Source organism: Anarhichas minor, unplaced genomic scaffold (genome assembly GCF_050575085.1).
Source record: "Anarhichas minor isolate MPS153535 unplaced genomic scaffold, ASM5057508v1 ptg000012l, whole genome shotgun sequence".
NCBI lineage: Eukaryota > Metazoa > Chordata > Actinopteri > Perciformes > Anarhichadidae > Anarhichas > Anarhichas minor.
Genome location: NW_027466458.1, coordinates 5131216 through 5155787, shown reverse-complemented (window position 1 = coordinate 5155787; position 24572 = coordinate 5131216). Strand labels below are relative to the sequence as shown.

Genomic DNA, 24572 nt, shown 5'->3' with positions numbered 1-24572 from the left:
CAAGATGAACTGCTCCTCGCCTGGAAAGTAGAGGAGAGCAGGCGGCATCAACAGGGGACGTTGACAAAAAACTGCGGTCAAGTCGGACAGTTTTCAGCCGCCTTCAAAGAATAAACAGGAAGTCAAAGAAAAAGGTACTTCCTGTTAGATCCGATCTGTAGGCAATTTGTAGTTTACGGACCTCGTTTGGAATTAGTCACGTGTTTGTAAATATATATTTATGTGGAAACTTGCATTATGTGTGTCTGTCAAACACTTTGATGCTTGTTTTGATATTTTTTCAATTAATAAGCTTCATGATTATCAACCACACAAGATATGCTTTTAGATTAAACCTTTGTTGCATAACATGAGACTAATATCCAACAATCTAGCTTTAAATATTACAATTACACAGAAAATAGGATAACCACTCTGTCCATATTCCCCACCTCTTCACTCCACAAGGAAGTAAAGAACGGTCATCAATGGCAGAAAGCATGTGAACTGAATCACTTCTCTGTGCCCGCTTGGCGCTCAGTGGGAAATATCACATCTCATCATCGTGGTTAGCGAGTCCAAACAATTTAGAAACACATTTCTCAAGTCAAAAACTATAGAAATGATCCCTAAAAGTATAGTCTTAACAATCTTACGGGTGAAAACAGTAAGTCATTCACAGGACGATAATTCCCTCTCGGGGTTCCTCTCTGCCATCAACAAGCTCCTCCTCATCTTGCATCTCATCCAGTCATGTGTGTTTATGTAACTAGGCTCGTTCAAGATGAACTGCTCCTCGCCTGGAAAGTAGAGGAGAGCAGGCGGCATCAACAGGGGACGTTGACAAAAAACTGCGGTCAAGTCGGACAGTTTTCAGCCGCCTTCCAAGAATAAACAGGAAGTCAATGAAAAAGGTACTTCCTGTTAAATCCGATCTGTAGGCTACTTGTAGTTTGCAGACCTCGTTTGGATTTAGTCACGTGTTTGTAAATATATATTTATGTGGAAACTTGCATTATGTCTGTCTGTCAAACACTTTGATGCTTCTTTTGATATTTTTTCAATTAATAAGCTTCATGATTATCAACCACAGAAGATATGTTTGTAGATTAAACTTTTGTTGCACAACATGAGACTAATATCCAACAAACTAGCGTTAAATATTACAATTACACAGAAAATAGGATAACCACTCTGTCCATATTCCCCACCTCTTCACTCCACAAGGAAGTAAAGAACGGTCATCAATGGCAGAAAGCGTGTGAACTGAATCACTTCTCTGTGCCCGCTTGGCGCTCAGTGGGAAATATCACATCTCATCATCGTGGTTAGCGAGTCCAAACAATTTAGAAACACATTTCTCAAGTCAAAAACTATAGAAATGATCCCTGAAAGTATAGTCTTAACAATCTTACGGGTGAAAACAGTAAGTCATTCACAGGACGATAATTCCCTCTCGGGGTTCCTCTCTGCCATCAACAAGCTCCTCCTCATCTTGTATCTCATCCAGTCATGTGTGTTTATGTAACTAGGCTCGTTCAAGATGAACTGCTCCTCGCCTGGAAAGTAGAGGAGAGCAGGCGGCAGCAACAGGGGGCGTTGACAAAAAACTGCGGTCAAGTCGGACAGTTTTCAGCTGCCTTCAAAGAATAAACAGGAAGTCAAAGAAAAAGGTACTTCCTGTTAGATCCGATCTGTAGGCTACTTGTAGTTTACAGACCTCGTTTGGATTTAGTCACGTGTTTGTAAATATATATTTGTGTGGAAACCTGCATTATGTCTGTCTGTCAAACACTTTGATGCTTCTTTTGATATTTTTTCAATTAATAAGCTTCATGATTATCAACCACACAAGATATGCTTTTAGATTAAACCTTTGTTGCACAACATGAGACTAATATCCAACAAACTAGCGTTAAATATTACAATTACACAGAAAATAGGATAACCACTCTGTCCATATTCCCCACCTCTTCACTCCACAAGGAAGTAAAGAACGGTCATCAATGGCAGAAAGCGTGTGAACTGAATCACTTCTCTGTGCCCGCTTGGCGCTCAGTGGGAAATATCACATCTCATCATCGTGGTTAGCGAGACCAAACAATTTAGAAACACATTTCTCAAGTCAAAAACTATAGAAATGATCCCTGAAAGTATAGTCTTAACAATCTTACGGGTGAAAACAGTAAGTCATTCACAGGACGATAATTCCCTCTCGGGGTTCCTCTCTGCCATCAACAAGCTCCTCCTCATCTTGCATCTCATCCAGTCATGTGTGTTTATGTAACTAGGCTCGTTCAAGATGAACTGCTCCTCGCCTGGAAAGTAGAGGAGAGCAGGCGGCATCAACAGGGGACGTTGACAAAAAACTGCGGTCAAGTCGGACAGTTTTCAGCCGCCTTCCAAGAATAAACAGGAAGTCAATGAAAAAGGTACTTCCTGTTAAATCCGATCTGTAGGCTACTTGTAGTTTGCAGACCTCGTTTGGATTTAGTCACGTGTTTGTAAATATATATTTATGTGGAAACTTGCATTATGTCTGTCTGTCAAACACTTTGATGCTTCTTTTGATATTTTTTCAATTAATAAGCTTCATGATTATCAACCACAGAAGATATGTTTGTAGATTAAACTTTTGTTGCACAACATGAGACTAATATCCAACAAACTAGCGTTAAATATTACAATTACACAGAAAATAGGATAACCACTCTGTCCATATTCCCCACCTCTTCACTCCACAAGGAAGTAAAGAACGGTCATCAATGGCAGAAAGCGTGTGAACTGAATCACTTCTCTGTGCCCGCTTGGCGCTCAGTGGGAAATATCACATCTCATCATCGTGGTTAGCGAGTCCAAACAATTTAGAAACACATTTCTCAAGTCAAAAACTATAGAAATGATCCCTGAAAGTATAGTCTTAACAATCTTACGGGTGAAAACAGTAAGTCATTCACAGGACGATAATTCCCTCTCGGGGTTCCTCTCTGCCATCAACAAGCTCCTCCTCATCTTGTATCTCATCCAGTCATGTGTGTTTATGTAACTAGGCTCGTTCAAGATGAACTGCTCCTCGCCTGGAAAGTAGAGGAGAGCAGGCGGCAGCAACAGGGGGCGTTGACAAAAAACTGCGGTCAAGTCGGACAGTTTTCAGCTGCCTTCAAAGAATAAACAGGAAGTCAAAGAAAAAGGTACTTCCTGTTAGATCCGATCTGTAGGCAATTTGTAGTTTACGGACCTCGTTTGGAATTAGTCACGTGTTTGTAAATATATATTTATGTGGAAACTTGCATTATGTGTGTCTGTCAAACACTTTGATGCTTGTTTTGATATTTTTTCAATTAATAAGCTTCATGATTATCAACCACACAAGATATGTTTTTAGATTAAACGTTTGTTGCACAACATGAGACTAATAGCTAACAATCTAGCATTAAATATTACAATTACACAGAAAACAGGATAACCACTCTGTCCATATTCCCCACCTCTTCACTCCACAAGGAAGTAAAGAACGGTCATCAATGGCAGAAAGCGTGTGAACTGAATCACTTCTCTGTGCCCGCTTGGCGCTCAGTGGGAAATATCACATCTCATCATCGTGGTTAGCGAGACCAAACAATTTAGAAACACATTTCTCAAGTCAAAAACTATAGAAATGATCCCTGAAAGTGTAGTCTTAACAATCTTACAGGTGAAAACAGTAAGTCATTCACAGAACGATAATTCCCTCTCGGGGTTCCTCTCTGCCATCAACAAACTCCTCCTCATCTTGCATCTCATCCAGTCATGTGTGTTTATGTAACTAGGCTCGTTCAAGATGAACTGCTCCTCGCCTGGAAAGTAGAGGAGAGCAGGCGGCATCAACAGGGGTCGTTGACAAAAAACTGGGGTCAAGTCGGACAGTTTTCAGCCACCTTCAAAGAATAAACAGAGAGTCAAAGAAAAAGGTACTTCCTGTTAGATCCCATCTGTAGGCAATTTGTAGTTTACGGACCTCGTTTGGAATTAGTCACGTGTTTGTAAATATATATTTATGTGGAAACTTGCATTATGTGTGTCTGTCAAACACTTTGATGCTTGTTTTGATATTTTTTCAATTAATAACCTTCATGATTATCAACCACACAAGATACGTTTTTAGATTAAACCTTTGTTGCACAACATGAGACTAATAGCTAACAATCTAGCATTAAATATTACAATTACACAGAAAACAGGATAACCACTCTGTCCATATTCCCCACCTCTTCACTCCACAAGGAAGTAAAGAACGGTCATCAATGGCAGAAAGCGTGTGAACTGAATCACTTCTCTGTGCCCGCTTGGCGCTCAGTGGGAAATATCACATCTCATCATCGTGGTTAGCGAGACCAAACAATTTAGAAACACATTTCTCAAGTCAAAAACTATAGAAATGATCCCTGAAAGTGTAGTCTTAACAATCTTACAGGTGAAAACAGTAAGTCATTCACAGAACGATAATTCCCTCTCGGGGTTCCTCTCTGCCATCAACAAGCTCCTCCTCATCTTGCATCTCATCCAGTCATGTGTGTTTATGTAACTAGGCTCGTTCAAGATGAACTGCTCCTCGCCTGGAAAGTAGAGGAGAGCAGGCGGCATCAACAGGGGTCGTTGACAAAAAACTGGGGTCAAGTCGGACAGTTTTCAGCCACCTTCAAAGAATAAACAGAGAGTCAAAGAAAAAGGTACTTCCTGTTAGATCCGATCTGTAGGCAATTTGTAGTTTACGGACCTCGTTTGGAGTTAGTCACGTGTTTGTAAATATATATTTATGTGGAAACTTGCATTATGTGTGTCTGTCAAACACTTTGATGCTTGTTTTGATATTTTTTCTATAAATAAGCTTCATGATTATCAACCACAGAAGATATGTTTTTAGATTCAACCTTTGTTGCACAACATGAGACTAATAGCTAACAATCTAGCTTTAAATATTACAATTACACAGAAAATAGGATGACCACTCTGTCCATATTCCCCACCTCTTCACTCCACAAGGAAGTAAAGAACGGTCATCAATGGCAGAAAGCGTGTGAACTGAATCACTTCTCTGTGCCCGCTTGGCGCTCAGTGGGAAATATCACATCTCATCATCGTGGTTAGCGAGACCAAACAATTTAGAAACACATTTCTCAAGTCAAAAACTATAGAAATGATCCCTGAAAGTATAGTCTTAACAATCTTACGGGTGAAAACAGTAAGTCATTCACAGGACGATAATTCCCTCTCGGGGTTCCTCTCTGCCATCAACAAGCTCCTCCTCATCTTGTATCTCATCCAGTCATGTGTGTTTATGTAACTAGGCTCGTTCAAGATGAACTGCTCCTCGCCTGGAAAGTAGAGGAGAGCAGGCGGCATCAACAGGGGACGTTGACAAAAAACTGCGGTCAAGTCGGACAGTTTTCAGCCGCCTTCAAAGAATAAACAGGAAGTCAAAGAAAAAGGTACTTCCTGTTAGATCCGATCTGTAGGCTACTTGTAGATTACAGACCTCGTTTGGATTTAGTCACGTGTTTGTAAATATATATTTATGTGGAAACCTGCATTATGTGTGTCTGTCAAACACTTTGATACTTCTTTTGATATTTTTTCTATGAATAAGCTTCATTATTATCAACCACAAAAGATATGTTTTTAGATTAAACTTTTGTTGCACAACATCAGACTAATATTCAACAAACTAGCGTTAAATATTGCAATTACACAGAAAATAGGATAACCACTCTGTCCATATTCCCCACCTCTTCACTCCACAAGGAAGTAGAGAACGGTCATCAATGGCAGAAAGCGTGTGAACTGAATCACTTCTCTGTGCCCGCTTGGCGCTCAGTGGGAAATATCACATCTCATCATCGTGGTTAGCGAGACCAAACAATTTAGAAACACATTTCTCAAGTCAAAAACTATAGAAATGATCCCTGAAAGTGTAGTCTTAACAATCTTACGGGTGAAAACAGTAAGTCATTCACAGGACGATAATTCCCTCTCGGGGTTCCTCTCTGCCATCAACAAGCTCCTCCTCATCTTGCATCTTATCCAGTCATGTGTGTTTATGTAACTAGGCTCGTTCAAGATGAACTGCTCCTCGCCTGGAAAGTAGAGGAGAGCAGGCGGCATCAACAGGGGACGTTGACAAAAAACTGCGGTCAAGTCGGACAGTTTTCAGCCGCCTTCAAAGAATAAACAGGAAGTCAAAGAAAAAGGTACTTCCTGTTAGATCCGATCTGTAGGCAATTTGTAGTTTACGGACCTCGTTTGGAATTAGTCACGTGTTTGTAAATATATATTTATGTGGAAACTTGCATTATGTGTGTCTGTCAAACACTTTGATGCTTGTTTTGATATTTTTTCAATTAATAAGCTTCATGATTATCAACCACACAAGATATGCTTTTAGATTAAACCTTTGTTGCACAACATGAGACTAATATCCAACAATCTAGCTTTAAATATTACAATTACACAGAAAATAGGATGACCACTCTGTCCATATTCCCCACCTCTTCACTCCACAAGGAAGTAAATAACGGTCATCAATGGCAGAAAGCGTGTGAACTGAATCACTTCTCTGTGCCCGCTTGGCGCTCAGTGGGAAATATCACATCTCATCATCGTGGTTAACGAGACCAAACAATTTAGAAACACATTTCTCAAGTCAAAAACTATAGAAACGATCCCTGAAAGTATAGTCTTAACAATCTTACGGGTGAAAACAGTAAGTCATTCACAGGACGATAATTCCCTCTCGGGGTTCCTCTCTGCCATCAACAAGCTCCTCCTCATCTTGCATCTCATCCAGTCATGTGTGTTTATGTAACTAGGCTCGTTCAAGATGAACTGCTCCTCGCCTGGAAAGTAGAGGAGAGCAGGCGGCATCAACAGGGGACGTTGACAAAAAACTGCGGTCAAGTCGGACAGTTTTCAGCCGCCTTCAAAGAATAAACAGGAAGTCAAAGAAAAAGGTACTTCCTGTTAGATCCGATCTGTAGGCTACTTGTAGTTTACAGACCTCGTTTGGATTTAGTCACGTGTTTGTAAATATATATTTATGTGGAAACCTGCATTATGTCTGTCTGTCAAACACTTTGATGCTTCTTTTGATATTTTTTCTATGAATAAGCTTCATTATTATCAACCACAAAAGATATGTTTTTAGATTCAACTTTTGTTGCACAACATCAGACTAATATTCAACAAACTAGCGTTAAATATTGCAATTACACAGAAAATAGGATAACCACTCTGTCCATATTCTCCACCTCTTCACTCCACAAGGAAGTAAAGAACAGTCATCAATGGCAGAAAGCGTGTGAACTGAATCACTTCTCTGTGCCCGCTTGGCGCTCAGTGGGAAATATCACATCTCATCATCGTGGTTAGCGAGACCAAACAATTTAGAAACACATTTCTCAAGTCAAAAACTATAGAAATGATCCCTGAAAGTATAGTCTTAACAATCTTACGGGTGAAAACAGTAAGTCATTCACAGAACGATAATTCCCTCTCGGGGTTCCTCTCTGCCATCAACAAGCTCCTCCTCATCTTGCATCTCATCCAGTCATGTGTGTTTATGTAACTAGGCTCGTTCAAGATGAACTGCACCTCGCCTGGAAAGTAGAGGAGAGCAGGCGGCATCAACAGGGGTCGTTGACAAAAAACTGCGGTCAAGTCGGACAGTTTTCAGCCGCCTTCAAAGAATAAACAGGAAGTCAAAGAAAAAGGTACTTCCTGTTAGATCCGATCTGTAGGCTACTTGTAGATTACAGACCTCGTTTGGATTTAGTCACGTGTTTGTAAATATATATTTATGTGGAAACCTGCATTATGTCTGTCTGTCAAACACTTTGATACTTCTTTTGATATTTTTTCTATGAATAAGCTTCATTATTATCAACCACAAAAGATATGTTTTTAGATTAAACTTTTGTTGCACAACATCAGACTAATATTCAACAAACTAGCGTTAAATATTGCAATTACACAGAAAATAGGATAACCACTCTGTCCATATTCCCCACCTCTTCACTCCACAAGGAAGTAAAGAACGGTCATCAATGGCAGAAAGCGTGTGAACTGAATCACTTCTCTGTGCCCGCTTGGCGCTCAGTGGGAAATATCACATCTCATCATCGTGGTTAGCGAGACCAAACAATTTAGAAACACATTTCTCAAGTCAAAGACTATAGAAATGATCCCTGAAAGTGTAGTCTTAACAATCTTACGGGTGAAAACAGTAAGTCATTCACAGGACGATAATTCCCTCTCGGGGTTCCTCTCTGCCATCAACAAGCTCCTCCTCATCTTGCATCTTATCCAGTCATGTGTGTTTATGTAACTAGGCTCGTTCAAGATGAACTGCTCCTCGCCTGGAAAGTAGAGGAGAGCAGGCGGCATCAACAGGGGACGTTGACAAAAAACTGCGGTCAAGTCGGACAGTTTTCAGCCGCCTTCAAAGAATAAACAGGAAGTCAAAGAAAAAGGTACTTCCTGTTAGATCCGATCTGTAGGCAATTTGTAGTTTACGGACCTCGTTTGGAATTAGTCACGTGTTTGTAAATATATATTTATGTGGAAACTTGCATTATGTGTGTCTGTCAAACACTTTGATGCTTGTTTTGATATTTTTTCAATTAATAAGCTTCATGATTATCAACCACACAAGATATGCTTTTAGATTAAACCTTTGTTGCACAACATGAGACTAATATCCAACAATCTAGCTTTAAATATTACAATTACACAGAAAATAGGATAACCACTCTGTCCATATTCCCCACCTCTTCACAAGGAAGTAAAGAACGGTCATCAATGGCAGAAAGCGTGTGAACTGAATGACTTCTCTGTGCCCGCTTGGCGCTCAGTGGGAAATATCACATCTCATCATCTTGGTTAGCGAGACCAAACAATTTAGAAACACATTTCTCAAGTCAAAAACTATAGAAATGATCCCTGAAAGTATAGTCTTAACAATCTTACGGGTGAAAACAGTAAGTCATTCACAGGACGATAATTCCCTCTCGGGGTTCCTCTCTGCCATCAACAAACTCCTCCTCATCTTGCATCTCATCCAGTCATGTGTGTTTATGTAACTAGGCTCGTTCAAGATGAACTGCTCCTCGCCTGGAAAGTAGAGGAGAGCAGGCGGCAGCAACAGGGGGCGTTGACAAAAAACTGCGGTCAAGTCGGACAGTTTTCAGCCGCCTTCAAAGAATAAACAGGAAGTCAAAGAAAAAGGTACTTCCTGTTAGATCCGATCTGTAGGCTACTTGTAGATTACAGACCTCGTTTGGATTTAGTCACGTGTTTGTAAATATATATTTATGTTGAAACTTGCATTATGTGTGTCTGTCAAACACTTTGATGCTTGTTTTGATATTTTTTCTATAAATAAGCTTCATTATTATCAACCACACAAGATATGCTTTTAGATTAAACCTTTGTTGCACAACATGAGACTAACATCCAACAATCTAGCTTTAAATATTACAATTACAAAGAAAATAGGATAACCACTCTGTCCATATTCCCCACCTCTTAACTCCACAAGGAAGTAAAGAACGGTCATCAATAGCAGAAAGCGTGTGAACTGAATCACTTCTCTGTGCCCGCTTGGTGCTCAGTGGGAAATATCACATCTCATCATCGTGGTTAGCGAGACCAAACAATTTAGAAACACATTTCTCAAGTCAAAAACTATAGAAATGATCCCTGAAAGTATAGTCTTAACAATCTTACGGGTGAAAACAGTAAGTCATTCACAGGACGATAATTCCCTCTCGGGGTTCCTCTCTGCCATCAACAAGCTCCTCCTCATCTTGCATCTCATCCAGTCATGTGTGTTTATGTAACTAGGCTCGTTTAAGATGAACTGCTCCTCGCCTGGAAAGTAGAGGAGAGCAGGCGGCATCAACAGGGGGCGTTGACAAAAAACTGCGGTCAAGTCGGCCAGTTTTCAGCCGCCTTCAAAGAATAAACAGGAAGTCAAAGAAAAAGGTACTTCCTGTTAGATCCGATCTGTAGGCTACTTGTAGTTTACAGACCTCGTTTGGATTTAGTCACGTGTTTGTAAATATATATTTGTGTGGAAACCTGCATTATGTCTGTCTGTCAAACACTTTGATGCTTCTTTTGATATTTTTTCTATGAATAAGCTTCATTATTATCAACCACAAAAGATATGTTTTTAGATTAAACTTTTGTTGCACAACATCAGACTAATATTCAACAAACTAGCGTTAAATATTGCAATTACACAGAAAATAGGATGACCACTCTGTCCATATTCCCCACCTCTTCACTCCACAAGGAAGTAAAGAACGGTCATCAATGGCAGAAAGCGTGTGAACTGAATCACTTCTCTGTGCCCGCTTGGCGCTCAGTGGGAAATATCACATCTCATCATCGTGGTTAGCGAGACCAAACAATTTAGAAACACATTTCTCAAGTCAAAAACTATAGAAATGATCCCTGAAAGTATAGTCTTAACAATCTTACGGGTGAAAACAGTAAGTCATTCACAGAACGATAATTCCCTCTCGGGGTTCCTCTCTGCCATCAACAAGCTCCTCCTCATCTTGCATCTCATCCAGTCATGTGTGTTTATGTAACTAGGCTCGTTCAAGATGAACTGCTCCTCGCCTGGAAAGTAGAGGAGAGCAGGCGGCATCAACAGGGGGCGTTGACAAAAAACTGCGGTCAAGTCGGACAGTTTTCAGCCGCCTTCAAAGAATAAACAGGAAGTCAAAGAAAAAGGTACTTCCTGTTAGATCCGATCTGTAGGCTACTTGTAGTTTACAGACCTCGTTTGGATTTAGTCACGTGTTTGTAAATATATATTTGTGTGGAAACCTGCATTATGTCTGTCTGTCAAACACTTTGATGCTTCTTTTGATATTTTTTCTATGAATAAGCTTCATTATTATCAACCACAAAAGATATGTTTTTAGATTAAACTTTTGTTGCACAACATCAGACTAATATTCAACAAACTAGCGTTAAATATTGCAATTACACAGAAAATAGGATAACCACTCTGTCCATATTCGCCACCTCTCCACAAGGAAGTAAAGAACGGTCATCAATGGCAGAAAGCGTGTGAACTGAATCACTTCTCTGTGCCCGCTTGGCGCTCAGTGGGAAATATCACATCTCATCATCTTGGTTAGCGAGACCAAACAATTTAGAAACACATTTCTCAAGTCAAAAACTATAGAAATGATCCCTGAAAGTATAGTCTTAACAATCTTACGGGTGAAAACAGTAAGTCATTCACAGGACGATAATTCCCTCTCGGGGTTCCTCTCTGCCATCAACAAGCTCCTCCTCATCTTGCATCTCATCCAGTCATGTGTGTTTATGTAACTAGGCTCGTTCAAGATGAACTGCTCCTCGCCTGGAAAGTAGAGGAGAGCAGGCGGCATCAACAGGGGGCGTTGACAAAAAACTGCGGTCAAGTCGGACAGTTTTCAGCCGCCTTCAAAGAATAAACAGGAAGTCAAAGAAAAAGGTACTTCCTGTTAGATCCGATCTGTAGGCTACTTGTAGATTACAGACCTCGTTTGGATTTAGTCACGTGTTTGTAAATATATATTTATGTTGAAACTTGCATTATGTGTGTCTGTCAAACACTTTGATGCTTGTTTTGATATTTTTTCTATAAATAAGCTTCATTATTATCAACCACACAAGATATGCTTTTAGATTAAACCTTTGTTGCACAACATGAGACTAATATCCAACAATCTAGCTTTAAATATTACAATTACAAAGAAAATAGGATAACCACTCTGTCCATATTCCCCACCTCTTAACTCCACAAGGAAGTAAAGAACGGTCATCAATAGCAGAAAGCGTGTGAACTGAATCACTTCTCTGTGCCCGCTTGGTGCTCAGTGGGAAATATCACATCTCATCATCGTGGTTAGCGAGACCAAACAATTTAGAAACACATTTCTCAAGTCAAAAACTATAGAAATGATCCCTGAAAGTATAGTCTTAACAATCTTACGGGTGAAAACAGTAAGTCATTCACAGGACGATAATTCCCTCTCGGGGTTCCTCTCTGCCATCAACAAGCTCCTCCTCATCTTGCATCTCATCCAGTCATGTGTGTTTATGTAACTAGGCTCGTTTAAGATGAACTGCTCCTCGCCTGGAAAGTAGAGGAGAGCAGGCGGCATCAACAGGGGGCGTTGACAAAAAACTGCGGTCAAGTCGGCCAGTTTTCAGCCGCCTTCAAAGAATAAACAGGAAGTCAAAGAAAAAGGTACTTCCTGTTAGATCCGATCTGTAGGCTACTTGTAGTTTACAGACCTCGTTTGGATTTAGTCACGTGTTTGTAAATATATATTTATGTTGAAACTTGCATTATGTGTGTCTGTCAAACACTTTGATGCTTGTTTTGATATTTTTTCTATAAATAAGCTTCATTATTATCAACCACACAAGATATGCTTTTAGATTAAACCTTTGTTGCACAACATGAGACTAATATCCAACAATCTAGCTTTAAATATTACAATTACAAAGAAAATAGGATAACCACTCTGTCCATATTCCCCACCTCTTAACTCCACAAGGAAGTAAAGAACGGTCATCAATAGCAGAAAGCGTGTGAACTGAATCACTTCTCTGTGCCCGCTTGGTGCTCAGTGGGAAATATCACATCTCATCATCGTGGTTAGCGAGACCAAACAATTTAGAAACACATTTCTCAAGTCAAAAACTATAGAAATGATCCCTGAAAGTATAGTCTTAACAATCTTACGGGTGAAAACAGTAAGTCATTCACAGGACGATAATTCCCTCTCGGGGTTCCTCTCTGCCATCAACAAGCTCCTCCTCATCTTGCATCTCATCCAGTCATGTGTGTTTATGTAACTAGGCTCGTTTAAGATGAACTGCTCCTCGCCTGGAAAGTAGAGGAGAGCAGGCGGCATCAACAGGGGGCGTTGACAAAAAACTGCGGTCAAGTCGGCCAGTTTTCAGCCGCCTTCAAAGAATAAACAGGAAGTCAAAGAAAAAGGTACTTCCTGTTAGATCCGATCTGTAGGCTACTTGTAGTTTACAGACCTCGTTTGGATTTAGTCACGTGTTTGTAAATATATATTTGTGTGGAAACCTGCATTATGTCTGTCTGTCAAACACTTTGATGCTTCTTTTGATATTTTTTCTATGAATAAGCTTCATTATTATCAACCACAAAAGATATGTTTTTAGATTAAACTTTTGTTGCACAACATCAGACTAATATTCAACAAACTAGCGTTAAATATTGCAATTACACAGAAAATAGGATGACCACTCTGTCCATATTCCCCACCTCTTCACTCCACAAGGAAGTAAAGAACGGTCATCAATGGCAGAAAGCGTGTGAACTGAATCACTTCTCTGTGCCCGCTTGGCGCTCAGTGGGAAATATCACATCTCATCATCGTGGTTAGCGAGACCAAACAATTTAGAAACACATTTCTCAAGTCAAAAACTATAGAAATGATCCCTGAAAGTATAGTCTTAACAATCTTACGGGTGAAAACAGTAAGTCATTCACAGAACGATAATTCCCTCTCGGGGTTCCTCTCTGCCATCAACAAGCTCCTCCTCATCTTGCATCTCATCCAGTCATGTGTGTTTATGTAACTAGGCTCGTTCAAGATGAACTGCTCCTCGCCTGGAAAGTAGAGGAGAGCAGGCGGCATCAACAGGGGGCGTTGACAAAAAACTGCGGTCAAGTCGGACAGTTTTCAGCCGCCTTCAAAGAATAAACAGGAAGTCAAAGAAAAAGGTACTTCCTGTTAGATCCGATCTGTAGGCTACTTGTAGATTACAGACCTCGTTTGGAATTAGTCACGTGTTTGTAAATATATATTTATGTTGAAACTTGCATTATGTGTGTCTGTCAAACACTTTGATGCTTGTTTTGATATTTTTTCTATAAATAAGCTTCATTATTATCAACCACACAAGATATGCTTTTAGATTAAACCTTTGTTGCACAACATGAGACTAATATCCAACAATCTAGCTTTAAATATTACAATTACAAAGAAAATAGGATAACCACTCTGTCCATATTCCCCACCTCTTCACTCCACAAGGAAGTAAAGAACGGTCATCAATGGCAGAAAGCGTGTGAACTGAATCACTTCTCTGTGCCCGCTTGGCGCTCAGTGGGAAATATCACATCTCATCATCGTGGTTAGCGAGACCAAACAATTTAGAAACACATTTCTCAAGTCAAAAACTATAGAAATGATCCCTGAAAGTATAGTCTTAACAATCTTACGGGTGAAAACAGTAAGTCATTCACAGGACGATAATTCCCTCTCGGGGTTCCTCTCTGCCATCAACAAGCTCCTCCTCATCTTGCATCTCATCCAGTCATGTGTGTTTATGTAACTAGGCTCGTTCAAGATGAACTGCTCCTCGCCTGGAAAGTAGAGGAGAGCAGGCGGCAGCAACAGGGGACGTTGACAAAAAACTGCGGTCAAGTCGGCCAGTTTTCAGCCGCCTTCAAAGAATAAACAGGAAGTCAAAGAAAAAGGTACTTCCTGTTAGATCCGATCTGTAGGCAATTTGTAGTTTACGGACCTCGTTTGGAATTAGTCACGTGTTTGTAAATATATATTTGTGTGGAAACCTGCATTATGTCTGTCTGTCAAACACTTTCATGCTTCTTTTGATATTTTTTCAATTAATAAGCTTCATGATTATCAACCACACAAGATATGCTTTTAGATTAAACTTTTGTTGCACAACATGAGACTAATATCCAACAATCTAGCTTTAAATATTACAATTACACAGAAAATAGGATAACCACTCTGTCCATATTCCCCACCTCTTCACAAGGAAGTAAAGAACGGTCATCAATGGCAGAAAGCGTGTGAACTGAATCACTTCTCTGTGCCCGCTTGGCGCTCAGTGGGAAATATCACATCTCATCATCGTGGTTAGCGAGACCAAACAATTTAGAAACACATTTCTCAAGTCAAAAACTATAGAAATGATCCCTGAAAGTATAGTCTTAACAATCTTACGGGTGAAAACAGTAAGTCATTCACAGGACGATAATTCCCTCTCGGGGTTCCTCTCTGCCATCAACAAGCTCCTCCTCATCTTGCATCTCATCCAGTCATGTGTGTTTATGTAACTAGGCTCGTTCAAGATGAACTGCTCCTCGCCTGGAAAGTAGAGGAGAGCAGGCGGCATCAACAGGGGGCGTTGACAAAAAACTGCGGTCAAGTCGGACAGTTTTCAGCCGCCTTCCAAGAATAAACAGGAAGTCAATGAAAAAGGTACTTCCTGTTAGATCCGATCTGTAGGCAATTTGTAGTTTACGGACCTTGTTTGGAATTAGTCACGTGTTTGTAAATATATATTTGTGTGGAAACCTGCATTATGTCTGTCTGTCAAACACTTTCATGCTTGTTTTGATATTTTTTCAATTAATAAGCTTCATTATTATCAACCACACAAGATATGTTTCTAGATTAAACCTTTGTTGCACAACATCAGACTAATATTCAACAAACTAGCGTTAAATATTGCAATTACACAGAAAATAGGATAACCACTCTGTCCATATTCCCCACCTCTTCACTCCACAAGGAAGTAAAGAACGGTCATCAATGGCAGAAAGCGTGTGAACTGAATCACTTCTCTGTGCCCGCTTGGCGCTCAGTGGGAAATATCACATCATCGTGGTTAGCGAGACCAAACAATTTAGAAACACATTTCTCAAGTCAAAAACTATAGAAATGATCCCTGAAAGTATAGTCTTAACAATCTTACGGGTGAAAACAGTAAGTCATTCACAGGACGATAATTCCCTCTCGGGGTTCCTCTCTGCCATGAACAAGCTCCTCCTCATCTTGCATCTCATCCAGTCATGTGTGTTTATGTAACTAGGCTCGTTCAAGATGAACTGCTCCTCGCCTGGAAAGTAGAGGAGAGCAGGCGGCATCAACAGGGGACGTTGACAAAAAACTGGGGTCAAGTCGGACAGTTTTCAGCCGCCTTCCAAGAATAAACAGGAAGTCAAAGAAAAAGGTACTTCCTGTTAGATCCGATCTGTAGGCAATTTGTAGTTTACAGACCTCGTTTGGATTTAGTCACGTGTTTGTAAATATATATTTATGTGGAAACTTGCATTATGTCTGTCTGTCAAACACTTTGATGCTTGTTTTGATATTTTTTCTATAAATAAGCTTCATTATTATCAACCACACAAGATATGCTTTTAGATTAAACCTTTGTTGCACAACATGAGACTAATATCCAACAATCTAGCTTTAAATATTACAATTACAAAGAAAATAGGATAACCACTCTGTCCATATTCCCCACCTCTTCACTCCACAAGGAAGTAAAGAACGGTCATCAATAGCAGAAAGCGTGTGAACTGAATCACTTCTCTGTGCCCGCTTGGCGCTCAGTGGGAAATATCACATCTCATCATCGTGGTTAGCGAGACCAAACAATTTAGAAACACATTTCTCAAGTCAAAAACTATAGAAATGATCCCTGAAAGTATAGTCTTAACAATCTTACGGGTGAAAACAGTAAGTCATTCACAGGACGATAATTCCCTCTCGGGGTTCCTCTCTGCCATCAACAAGCTCCTCCTCATCTTGCATCTCATCCAGTCATGTGTGTTTATGTAACTAGGCTCGTTCAAGATGAACTGCTCCTCGCCTGGAAAGTAGAGGAGAGCAGGCGGCATCAACAGGAGACGTTGACAAAAAACTGGGGTCAAGTCGGAAAGTTTTCAGCCGCCTTCAAAGAATAAATAGGAAGTCAAAGAAAAAGGTACTTCCTGTTAGATCCGATCTGTAGGCAATTTGTAGTTTACAGACCTCATTTGGATTTAGTCACGTGTTTGTAAATATATATTTATGTGGAAACCTGCATTATGTCTGTCTGTCAAACACTTTCATGCTTCTTTTGATAGTTTTTCAATTAATAAGCTTCATGATTATCAACCACACAAGATATGTTTTTAGATTAAACTTTTGTTGCACAATAAGACAAATAGCCAACAATCTAGTGTTAAATATTGCAATTACACAGAAAATAGGATAACCACTCTGTCCATATTCCCCACCTCTTCACTCCACAAGGAAGTAAAGAACGGTCATCAATGGCATAGAGCGTGTGAACTGAATCACTTCTCTGTGCCCGCTTCGCGCTCAGTGGGAAATATCACATCTCATCATCGTGGTTAGCGAGACCAAACAATTTAGAAACACATTTCTCAAGTGAAAAACTATAGAAATGATCCCTGAAAGTATAGTCTTAACAATCTTACGGGTGAAAACAGTAAGTCATTCACAGGACGATAATTCCCTCTCAGGGTTCCTCTCTGCCATCAACAAGCTCCTCCTCATCTTGCATCTCATCCAGTCATGTGTGTTTATGTAACTAGGCTCGTTCAAGATGAACTGCTCCTCGCCTGGAAAGTAGAGGAGAGCAGGCGGCAGCAACAGGGGTCGTTGACAAAAAACTGCGGTCAAGTCGGACAGTTTTCAGCCGCCTTCAAAGAATGAACAGGAAGTCAAAGAAAAAGGTACTTCCTGTTAGATCCGCTCTGTAGGCTACTTGTAGTTTGCAGACCTCGTTTGGATTTAGTCACGTGTTTGTAAATATATATTTATGTGGAAACCTGCATTATGTCTGTCTGTCAAACACTTTGATGCTTGTTTTGATATTTTTTCTATAAATAAGCTTCATTATTATCAACCACACAAGATATGCTTTTAGATTAAACCTTTGTTGCACAACATGAGACTAACATCCAACAATCTAGCTTTAAATATTACAATTACAAAGAAAATAGGATAACCACTCTGTCCATATTCCCCACCTCTTCACTCCACAAGGAAGTAAAGAACAGTCATCAATGGCAGAAAGCCTGTGAACTGAATCACTTCCCTGTGCCCGCTTGGCGCTCAGTGGGAAATATCACATCATCGTGGTTAGCGAGACCAAACAATTTAGAAACACATTTCTCAAGTCAAAAACTATAGAAATGATCCCTGAAAGTATAGTCTTAACAATCTTATAGGTGAAAACAGTAAGTCATTCACAGGACGATAATTCCCTCTCGGGGTTCCTCTCTGGCATCAACAAGCTCCTCCTCATCTTGCATCTCATCCAGTCATGTGTGTTTATGTAACTAGGCTCGTTCAAGATGAACTGCTCCTCGCCTGGAAAGTAGAGGAGAGCAGGCGGCATCAACAGGGGGCGTTGACAAAAAACTGGGGTCAAGTCGGAAAGTTTTCAGCCGCCTTCAAAGAATAAACAGGAAGTCAAAGAAAAAGGTACTTCCTGTTAGATCCGATCTGTAGGCAATTTGTAGTTTACAGACCTCATTTGGATTTAGTCACGTGTTTGTAAATATATATTTATGTGGAAACCTGCATTATGTCTGTCTGTCAAACACTTTGATGCTTGTTTTGATATTTTTTCTATAAATAAGCTTCATGATTATCAACCACACAAGATATGTTTTTAGATTAAACTTTTGTTGCACAATAAGACAAATAGCCAACAATCTAGTGTTAAATATTGCAATTACACAGAAAACAGGATAACCACTCTGTCCATATTCCCCACCTCTTCACTCCACAAGGAAGTAAAGAACGGTCATCAATGGCATAGAGCGTGTGAACTGAATCACTTCTCTGTGCCCGCTTCGCGCTCAGTGGGAAATATCGTATCTCATCATCGTGGTTAGCGAGACCAAACAATTTAGAAACACATTTCTCAAGTCAAAAACTATAGAAATGATCCCTGAAAGTATAGTCTTAACAATCTTACGGGTGAAAACAGATAGTCATTCACACGACAACCATTCTCAGTCATGGTGTTCGCCGTTACACATGCCCAAAACGATCACTGAAGATTAGTAAATAGAGCATAACCATAACACAACGATGACAACAAAACTTTAATCCAAACTGTTACTTAAGATGTCGATTTTAATTTTAAAGTCCGCCGTATGACCCACAATGCTTTGCGATTTGAGTCGTGGACGCCCATTCTTTCATTTGTGAAGATATTAAAGAACTGCACAAGTCAGAATCTTTACAAGTGACCGGGCTGTTTGGACATTTACAGTCCAAAATTACAGCACAACAGAGGCAATACTTAAAGTGTTGAAGTTACGTTAGTTAAATTTGATTTTTTTCTCGTTATGCTGAATGGTGCGTCGTTTGTAATGTTCCGCGCAGAAACCTGGCAAATACATTCGTTCCGTTTACAACTCAAACGCCAGATCCCCCTCGCTTTAAGGTTTCCGGAGGCGTCGACATATAAAATGTAAAACGTTGCAACTCAAATTATGCTAAATGGTCTGCGACATCTAACGGCGACATCATGTCGAAAACCTGCATTCGTTTTCACCGTAAAATACTGCTCTTATCATCAGTATTGCTGTCAAACCAGCAGTTGGTTTCCCACTATGGGCTCCCACAACACGAGGGCAGCATTTCACTAACCGTCGAGAGCACCACCAAGGTGGATAATTACGTCGTATAGGAGTTAATCTTTAACCATTAACCTTTTCTTGATGCTTAATTAATACAAACGTTTGTGACAACAAACTTACCGATACAGTTTGCAGCTGTGGAACAGCGGCACAGTCTTTATCTGCGAATAATGTTTAATTTGTAACGCCAAATGAAGGGGTAACATGTCCTCCTTATCAATAGAAGAGTAGTTTCGTTGCGCATAACTCAGTCAACACTACGGCTCTGGCATGTCTTCTTAAAATAGTTTATTAATGCATGAAAGTAAATTTATCAGGTCCACTGACATGACAAATACATACATTATTGCAGACATGATGAGAATAATTTACATTATGAGAAATAACTTTCCATTTCCTACTCTTTCCTTCATTTCAATATATTCAAAATATTCCATATTTCACACCAATACATTAAAGAATGATATTCAATGGTTCATAATATATTACAACATAAATCGCATATAGTATTCATGTAATCAATGTACATGTTTTATACTTCTGTTACTGTTAAAATATTCATACAAGACATCCCCAGTCTTGTAGTAATATTAGGATCATAAAGCATCCCACTTGTAGAAATAGTGTTTATATAAACTCTTAATGCATTATTAAAAAGCAACAATTATACTGGCTAGATGAGATCAATAAGTAAAAAAATGTACTGAGATGAATAAAAAGACTCTACATGCAAAGATTTTTTGTTATTTAATTACTGTTGTGCTCTTTCAGTTGTTACAGTTGGAAGTGTAGCTAAGTATTCTTACATAAAAAGGCATATATTATACTGTATACGTCATTTAAAACGTCATTCATTAAGTGAAATATCATTTGGTTGATAGAACTTAGACAATATTGTAACTTGCTTAGTTATATCTATATAATATTGTTATAAAGTCGATACCTTGCATTTATCAGCTGTTTATAATAAGTAAGCTCATTTAAACTTTTCATAGCTTAATTTATTTTTTTTAAATCATAGCCTTAACCAAAAAAGAAATAAGAGTTAGCTGTAGTTTACTGACTCATGAGGAGGTGCCATGTGTGGAGAGTTAAGTCAAATTGTTGTTATACACTGTAAATCATACTTGGCATTAATGAAGATGAAAACAAGGAGTGATGTTGCTTGTTATCATCGTACAGAACATCAGTCTGCTGTGTGCGGGCATGCTTGTAGTTATTATCTGCTTTGGAGGACCAATGGAGATCTGCCCTTGAAAACACAACGTCGCTAACTCAGGCCACTGACTATACAGAGATCAGTTTGATTTATTCCATCATCAGACTTCGTCCTTCATATCTTTTCTGCCTTCTTTCTCTCTTATCCACTACAGCTTCTCTTTGTATCTCCTCCAGAGCTGGTGCACTTTTCGTCTGGCCCCAGAGCGAACACAGCCGGAGAAGGAGGTGTGGTGTCGGGCCTTCACCTGGTAAACACAGAGCAAAGGGAGGCACAGTCATGCAGGGAGTCAGAAGTCAGTTCTTTTAACTGTTATACTATAGCTACAAATATTCCAGTCACAACCAAATAGAAACTCAGAGGTGTTTCCTTTATCTCATCCTGTTTGTTGGATGAAAGTGCTAAAGGGAGGGACAGTGATTTAATAAGTTGAAAAATACTTCGATAATTTTGAGCTGTCCACACATTCAGGAATCTCCAAAACGAAGACATTGAGGAACCCACTGTTGCAACTCTGTACACGTACTGGCACTCTGTGTAGTGACCTTAACAATTTACCAGTTAAAAAGTAATAGTTATCTTGACTAGAAAGTGTGATGAACAAATCTAAACATGGCATCTATTTCTAAAGGAGGTGTAGGCTATTAAAGAGAGACTTAGCTCGCTAGCAAAGTGAAAACGTCACTGAGGAGTAGGATTTTGGCTGATGCTGTTGTCACGTCCCAATAAGTGATTAACGTGTTTTACAAAAGAAATGTACATAAACTCCAGATGTAAAATGAAAATGATGAAAACAGTGTCCGACTTTCTGTTATGGGTGTTACTTATCTGCTTGCCAGCTCCTTCTTCAGACAGGATTTAAAAGAGGTGGCGCGCTCCACAGATTTATAGCCCTGAGAGGTCAGTGGTTAGAGGAAAGACACAAAGGGGGAAGAAGGGAAAACACAGGGAGAAGAGGTAGGGGAGACAAAAGATGGTGTGTTGTAACACAGGACAGGTTGGAACCATGGCAGAACAGATGAGTGTGTCCAAAAGAGAGGAGATTGAGGATGAAAGCAAAGCAAAGAGAGAGGGAGAGAAAGAGAGATCACTGTTAATAAGCCGAGACTGTGAGGCCAAGAAAGCATCCAAAGGAGCCAATAGGGTCATAAATCGGGCTCACTGCTGTGCAATGCTAGTGACGTTTGTGGCATATCAGGCAAACTTGTAACAAGCTGACTACTCGTGTGTGTCTCGCTTCTGCTGGAAATGATGCTCTGGAATATAGTATTGTATCACAATACACCACTAGAGGGCAGTATCCATCCTTGGGAACAAGACTATGAAGTGGCTCAAGGTGATTTCCAATTTTTTAGCACTTCAATTAATTCATTGATGTTGTTACCGGATTCTTCCTGAAAAGCTGTCTACCTGCATGGCCTTGAAAAAACCCAACCGTGTCTATATTTAGACATCTTTGCATCCCTGTTCAATTCAAATTGACCTACGGCCTTTTATCAGCTTATTGTTCTATTCGGTGTAGTCTTTGCAGATGCCAGTGCACATGAGCCCCTTTTTGCAATGGCAGAACGGCCATTGCTGTTTTAAAATCCCAATGTATATTGTAATCCTTACAATGAATGGAAAGAACCTTTTAAACAGCCGGCGGCCTAGCTGTTACAGAGACTCATCTAAGAGTGCTTTTTCTAAACTGGCAACACTCCTTCTGTTTCTTTCACACACAGTTCCTCACCCTTCCTCCCCTGTGCAGCCGGTCCTTCATTATGCCGATGAACTCCTTGTAGGAGAGCTGGTCATCGTGATCCACGTCAAAGATCTTGAAGATGGTGTTTACAAGGTGCCGTGTCAGCTTCAGCCCAGTGGCCACGTACACCGCTCTTGCAAACTCATCTGGTAGGAGAGAGAGTAAAAACTGTTTTGATCATTTTCGGTCACTTGTTGTGCACCAAGCTAGAGGGAAAGAGCACACCAGCTGTGTGTGTGTGTACGCTCAGACCCTCGGTGCCTGTAGCCGCTGTTCCCCCCCGCTCTCTTCCTACCTTGTCCAATGGAGCGAGAGGCAAAATTGTACATCTGCATGGCAATGGCAAAGTCCTCGAGGTTGTTGAGAAACTGGAAGAACGATCTGAACTCATCGAAGGTGATTCCCTGAAATAGCAGGAAAAAAAACACGCATGAACAGCCCACACAATTACTTTAGGGAGAAGCATTGAGAAAAAGTAGCTTTAAAATGAACGTAATGAGTGTTTGAGCACAGACTGCCATCCAAAGGGACGTTGACAGACGGGTATACGGCATTCAAGGCACATCCACTGAAATATTAACGAACCACAATAAACAAAAAATATCGGCTGACCATAACTCATACTATCAATCAATAACTGAGAGATTCCATGAAATAGTCCTATTAATGACGTGAAAGGTCATTAATTACAGGATTGAGTGTGCATGATATGGAGCATTTCAAACCTTCTTGCAGTGTTTCATAACCCAGTTGCATACTTTAATGATGCTGAAGCCATTCAACAAGTAGCCGTAACCGCCCCATGCTCTCTGCGGCGAATCAAGATCCAACTGATAACGGCTAGTTTAATAACAAACAGTAGATAATTAAAAATAAATCCATAAATTGAAACAAATAAGGAAATGCAGTTTTTACAGGTTCACATAAAAAGATGCAGATTAAAGTACAGAGATAAATAGAAAAAGAAGTCTTCCCTTAAATGTAGAAACAAAGAAGTAACTAAATAGCAGATTAGACTGACAGATTGTAACTGCAGGTTGCGTATTGTACGAAGCCGAGACCAACCTCCTGCTTCTTCCACAGCATGAAAAGGAAAGAAGGAAGGGACAGAAATAGAGTTGGGTTGCATAAGGACCACACGCCAATGTGTAAATAGATAGATAGATAGATAGATAAGACATTCACATGTAGCTGGAAGTGCAGTCAAGTGTGTGTGTGTGTGTGGTCGTGTGAGGCGGTGAAGCGTTGAAGTGTGGAGAGCCACAACAGCTTCAGGCATAGATAGTGGTGGGAAATGATGGACGCTCTAGATGGCTGGAGGGTGGGAGCACCCATAAAGCAAGGAGAAGAAATGAAACCGGTAAAGGATTAGGAGAGATCTGGTGTTATCGAAAGAAGATAACGACGATCCAAAATCCTGGTCAAAACCCTTTTGTATTTTTTCTCCACAGTTCTACTTTGAGTTACTGAAGCTGAAGTCCACATTACACAGAGGGTCATTTTTTTAAAACTGTAAACTGATTATGTTGACCCCCTTATGGGAGCCATTGATTTCTAAAAGGCGGTAACGGTGCGATGGATGGTTTTCATTGTTATCATAAACATTGTTTTTAAACTACAGCATACATTATAGTGTTAATGTAGCTTTATCCAACATTCTCCAAACAGAAATGACTTTACATTGTGCTGATCCATTCACACACAAGTAGTCAACATGAACTCAAATTAAGATTTTGTGTATTTTCAATCTTTTGCACAGCTGTTGATTCGCCTGTTGTTCGTCCCCCGTTAAAGAACAGCGTGCATGTTTGTACCGTACCTTCTCATCGGGTATACAATGGCGGACATTCTCCAGGTAGGCACTGATGTTTTCCACATTGGTGAAGCGAAGCAGGATTTTGGCAAAGTCTTCTTCGCTGATGGTGGTCATCCCTTTAGAGTAGGTGAGAAACTCAATTTCTAACACCTCTGTTTGAAGGTTATCCATAAACCTGAAAAACCGCAAGGGATGGGAAGGAGAAAAAAATAGATTTTACTCAAAATGAACATGTTACTATGTTGTGATTTGATTAATATTGTTTACAGCATTGGCCTGTATTTCATGCTGTCCACTGTAT

At 40.0% G+C, this 24572-nt stretch overlaps 1 protein-coding gene, 1 long non-coding RNA gene and 25 other non-coding genes across 27 annotated transcripts in view; 1 reads left to right on the top strand and 26 right to left on the bottom strand.

Moving 5' to 3' along the window:
- Positions 1-408: 408 nt before the first annotated feature.
- LOC142948756 (small nucleolar RNA U3) lies at positions 409-624 on the bottom strand. Its single transcript, XR_012953559.1, has one exon. It is a non-coding gene; the product is annotated as a small nucleolar RNA U3 (small nucleolar RNA).
- A 543-nt stretch (positions 625-1167) lies between these two features.
- On the bottom strand, positions 1168-1383 carry LOC142948776 (small nucleolar RNA U3). Its single transcript, XR_012953576.1, has one exon. It is a non-coding gene; the product is annotated as a small nucleolar RNA U3 (small nucleolar RNA).
- A 543-nt stretch (positions 1384-1926) lies between these two features.
- Positions 1927-2142, bottom strand: LOC142948738 (small nucleolar RNA U3). Its single transcript, XR_012953542.1, has one exon. It is a non-coding gene; the product is annotated as a small nucleolar RNA U3 (small nucleolar RNA).
- A 543-nt stretch (positions 2143-2685) lies between these two features.
- Positions 2686-2901, bottom strand: LOC142948768 (small nucleolar RNA U3). Its single transcript, XR_012953570.1, has one exon. It is a non-coding gene; the product is annotated as a small nucleolar RNA U3 (small nucleolar RNA).
- A 543-nt stretch (positions 2902-3444) lies between these two features.
- On the bottom strand, positions 3445-3660 carry LOC142948748 (small nucleolar RNA U3). The gene has a single exon (XR_012953551.1). It is a non-coding gene; the product is annotated as a small nucleolar RNA U3 (small nucleolar RNA).
- Positions 3661-4203: 543 nt separating this feature from the next.
- LOC142948747 (small nucleolar RNA U3) lies at positions 4204-4419 on the bottom strand. Its single transcript, XR_012953550.1, has one exon. It is a non-coding gene; the product is annotated as a small nucleolar RNA U3 (small nucleolar RNA).
- A 175-nt stretch (positions 4420-4594) lies between these two features.
- LOC142948635 (uncharacterized) lies at positions 4595-23826 on the top strand. Its single transcript, XR_012953532.1, has 3 exons — positions 4595-4688; positions 20888-20961; positions 22436-23826. It is a non-coding gene; the product is annotated as an uncharacterized LOC142948635 (long non-coding RNA).
- On the bottom strand, positions 4963-5178 carry LOC142948737 (small nucleolar RNA U3). The gene has a single exon (XR_012953541.1). It is a non-coding gene; the product is annotated as a small nucleolar RNA U3 (small nucleolar RNA).
- On the bottom strand, positions 5722-5937 carry LOC142948752 (small nucleolar RNA U3). Its single transcript, XR_012953555.1, has one exon. It is a non-coding gene; the product is annotated as a small nucleolar RNA U3 (small nucleolar RNA).
- On the bottom strand, positions 6481-6696 carry LOC142948754 (small nucleolar RNA U3). Its single transcript, XR_012953557.1, has one exon. It is a non-coding gene; the product is annotated as a small nucleolar RNA U3 (small nucleolar RNA).
- LOC142948755 (small nucleolar RNA U3) lies at positions 7240-7455 on the bottom strand. Its single transcript, XR_012953558.1, has one exon. It is a non-coding gene; the product is annotated as a small nucleolar RNA U3 (small nucleolar RNA).
- Positions 7999-8214, bottom strand: LOC142948750 (small nucleolar RNA U3). The gene has a single exon (XR_012953553.1). It is a non-coding gene; the product is annotated as a small nucleolar RNA U3 (small nucleolar RNA).
- On the bottom strand, positions 8758-8968 carry LOC142948769 (small nucleolar RNA U3). Its single transcript, XR_012953571.1, has one exon. It is a non-coding gene; the product is annotated as a small nucleolar RNA U3 (small nucleolar RNA).
- Positions 9512-9727, bottom strand: LOC142948760 (small nucleolar RNA U3). Its single transcript, XR_012953562.1, has one exon. It is a non-coding gene; the product is annotated as a small nucleolar RNA U3 (small nucleolar RNA).
- LOC142948735 (small nucleolar RNA U3) lies at positions 10271-10486 on the bottom strand. The gene has a single exon (XR_012953540.1). It is a non-coding gene; the product is annotated as a small nucleolar RNA U3 (small nucleolar RNA).
- Positions 11030-11240, bottom strand: LOC142948770 (small nucleolar RNA U3). The gene has a single exon (XR_012953572.1). It is a non-coding gene; the product is annotated as a small nucleolar RNA U3 (small nucleolar RNA).
- LOC142948759 (small nucleolar RNA U3) lies at positions 11784-11999 on the bottom strand. The gene has a single exon (XR_012953561.1). It is a non-coding gene; the product is annotated as a small nucleolar RNA U3 (small nucleolar RNA).
- LOC142948757 (small nucleolar RNA U3) lies at positions 12543-12758 on the bottom strand. Its single transcript, XR_012953560.1, has one exon. It is a non-coding gene; the product is annotated as a small nucleolar RNA U3 (small nucleolar RNA).
- Positions 13302-13517, bottom strand: LOC142948733 (small nucleolar RNA U3). Its single transcript, XR_012953538.1, has one exon. It is a non-coding gene; the product is annotated as a small nucleolar RNA U3 (small nucleolar RNA).
- LOC142948732 (small nucleolar RNA U3) lies at positions 14061-14276 on the bottom strand. Its single transcript, XR_012953537.1, has one exon. It is a non-coding gene; the product is annotated as a small nucleolar RNA U3 (small nucleolar RNA).
- LOC142948740 (small nucleolar RNA U3) lies at positions 14820-15030 on the bottom strand. The gene has a single exon (XR_012953544.1). It is a non-coding gene; the product is annotated as a small nucleolar RNA U3 (small nucleolar RNA).
- Positions 15574-15784, bottom strand: LOC142948762 (small nucleolar RNA U3). Its single transcript, XR_012953564.1, has one exon. It is a non-coding gene; the product is annotated as a small nucleolar RNA U3 (small nucleolar RNA).
- Positions 16328-16543, bottom strand: LOC142948744 (small nucleolar RNA U3). Its single transcript, XR_012953547.1, has one exon. It is a non-coding gene; the product is annotated as a small nucleolar RNA U3 (small nucleolar RNA).
- On the bottom strand, positions 17085-17300 carry LOC142948745 (small nucleolar RNA U3). The gene has a single exon (XR_012953548.1). It is a non-coding gene; the product is annotated as a small nucleolar RNA U3 (small nucleolar RNA).
- On the bottom strand, positions 17844-18054 carry LOC142948766 (small nucleolar RNA U3). Its single transcript, XR_012953568.1, has one exon. It is a non-coding gene; the product is annotated as a small nucleolar RNA U3 (small nucleolar RNA).
- On the bottom strand, positions 18596-18811 carry LOC142948731 (small nucleolar RNA U3). The gene has a single exon (XR_012953536.1). It is a non-coding gene; the product is annotated as a small nucleolar RNA U3 (small nucleolar RNA).
- LOC142948634 (calcium uptake protein 3, mitochondrial-like) overlaps positions 21536-24572 on the bottom strand; it is a 19693-nt gene continuing 16656 nt past the window's right edge. The window contains exons 10-13 of the mRNA XM_076090767.1: positions 24275-24446; positions 22751-22859; positions 22444-22601; positions 21536-21604 (exon numbers count right to left, since the gene is read on the bottom strand). Of these exons, the coding sequence (XP_075946882.1) occupies positions 21536-21604; positions 22444-22601; positions 22751-22859; positions 24275-24446 (508 nt within the window). The remainder of the gene's footprint in view (positions 21605-22443; positions 22602-22750; positions 22860-24274; positions 24447-24572) is intronic.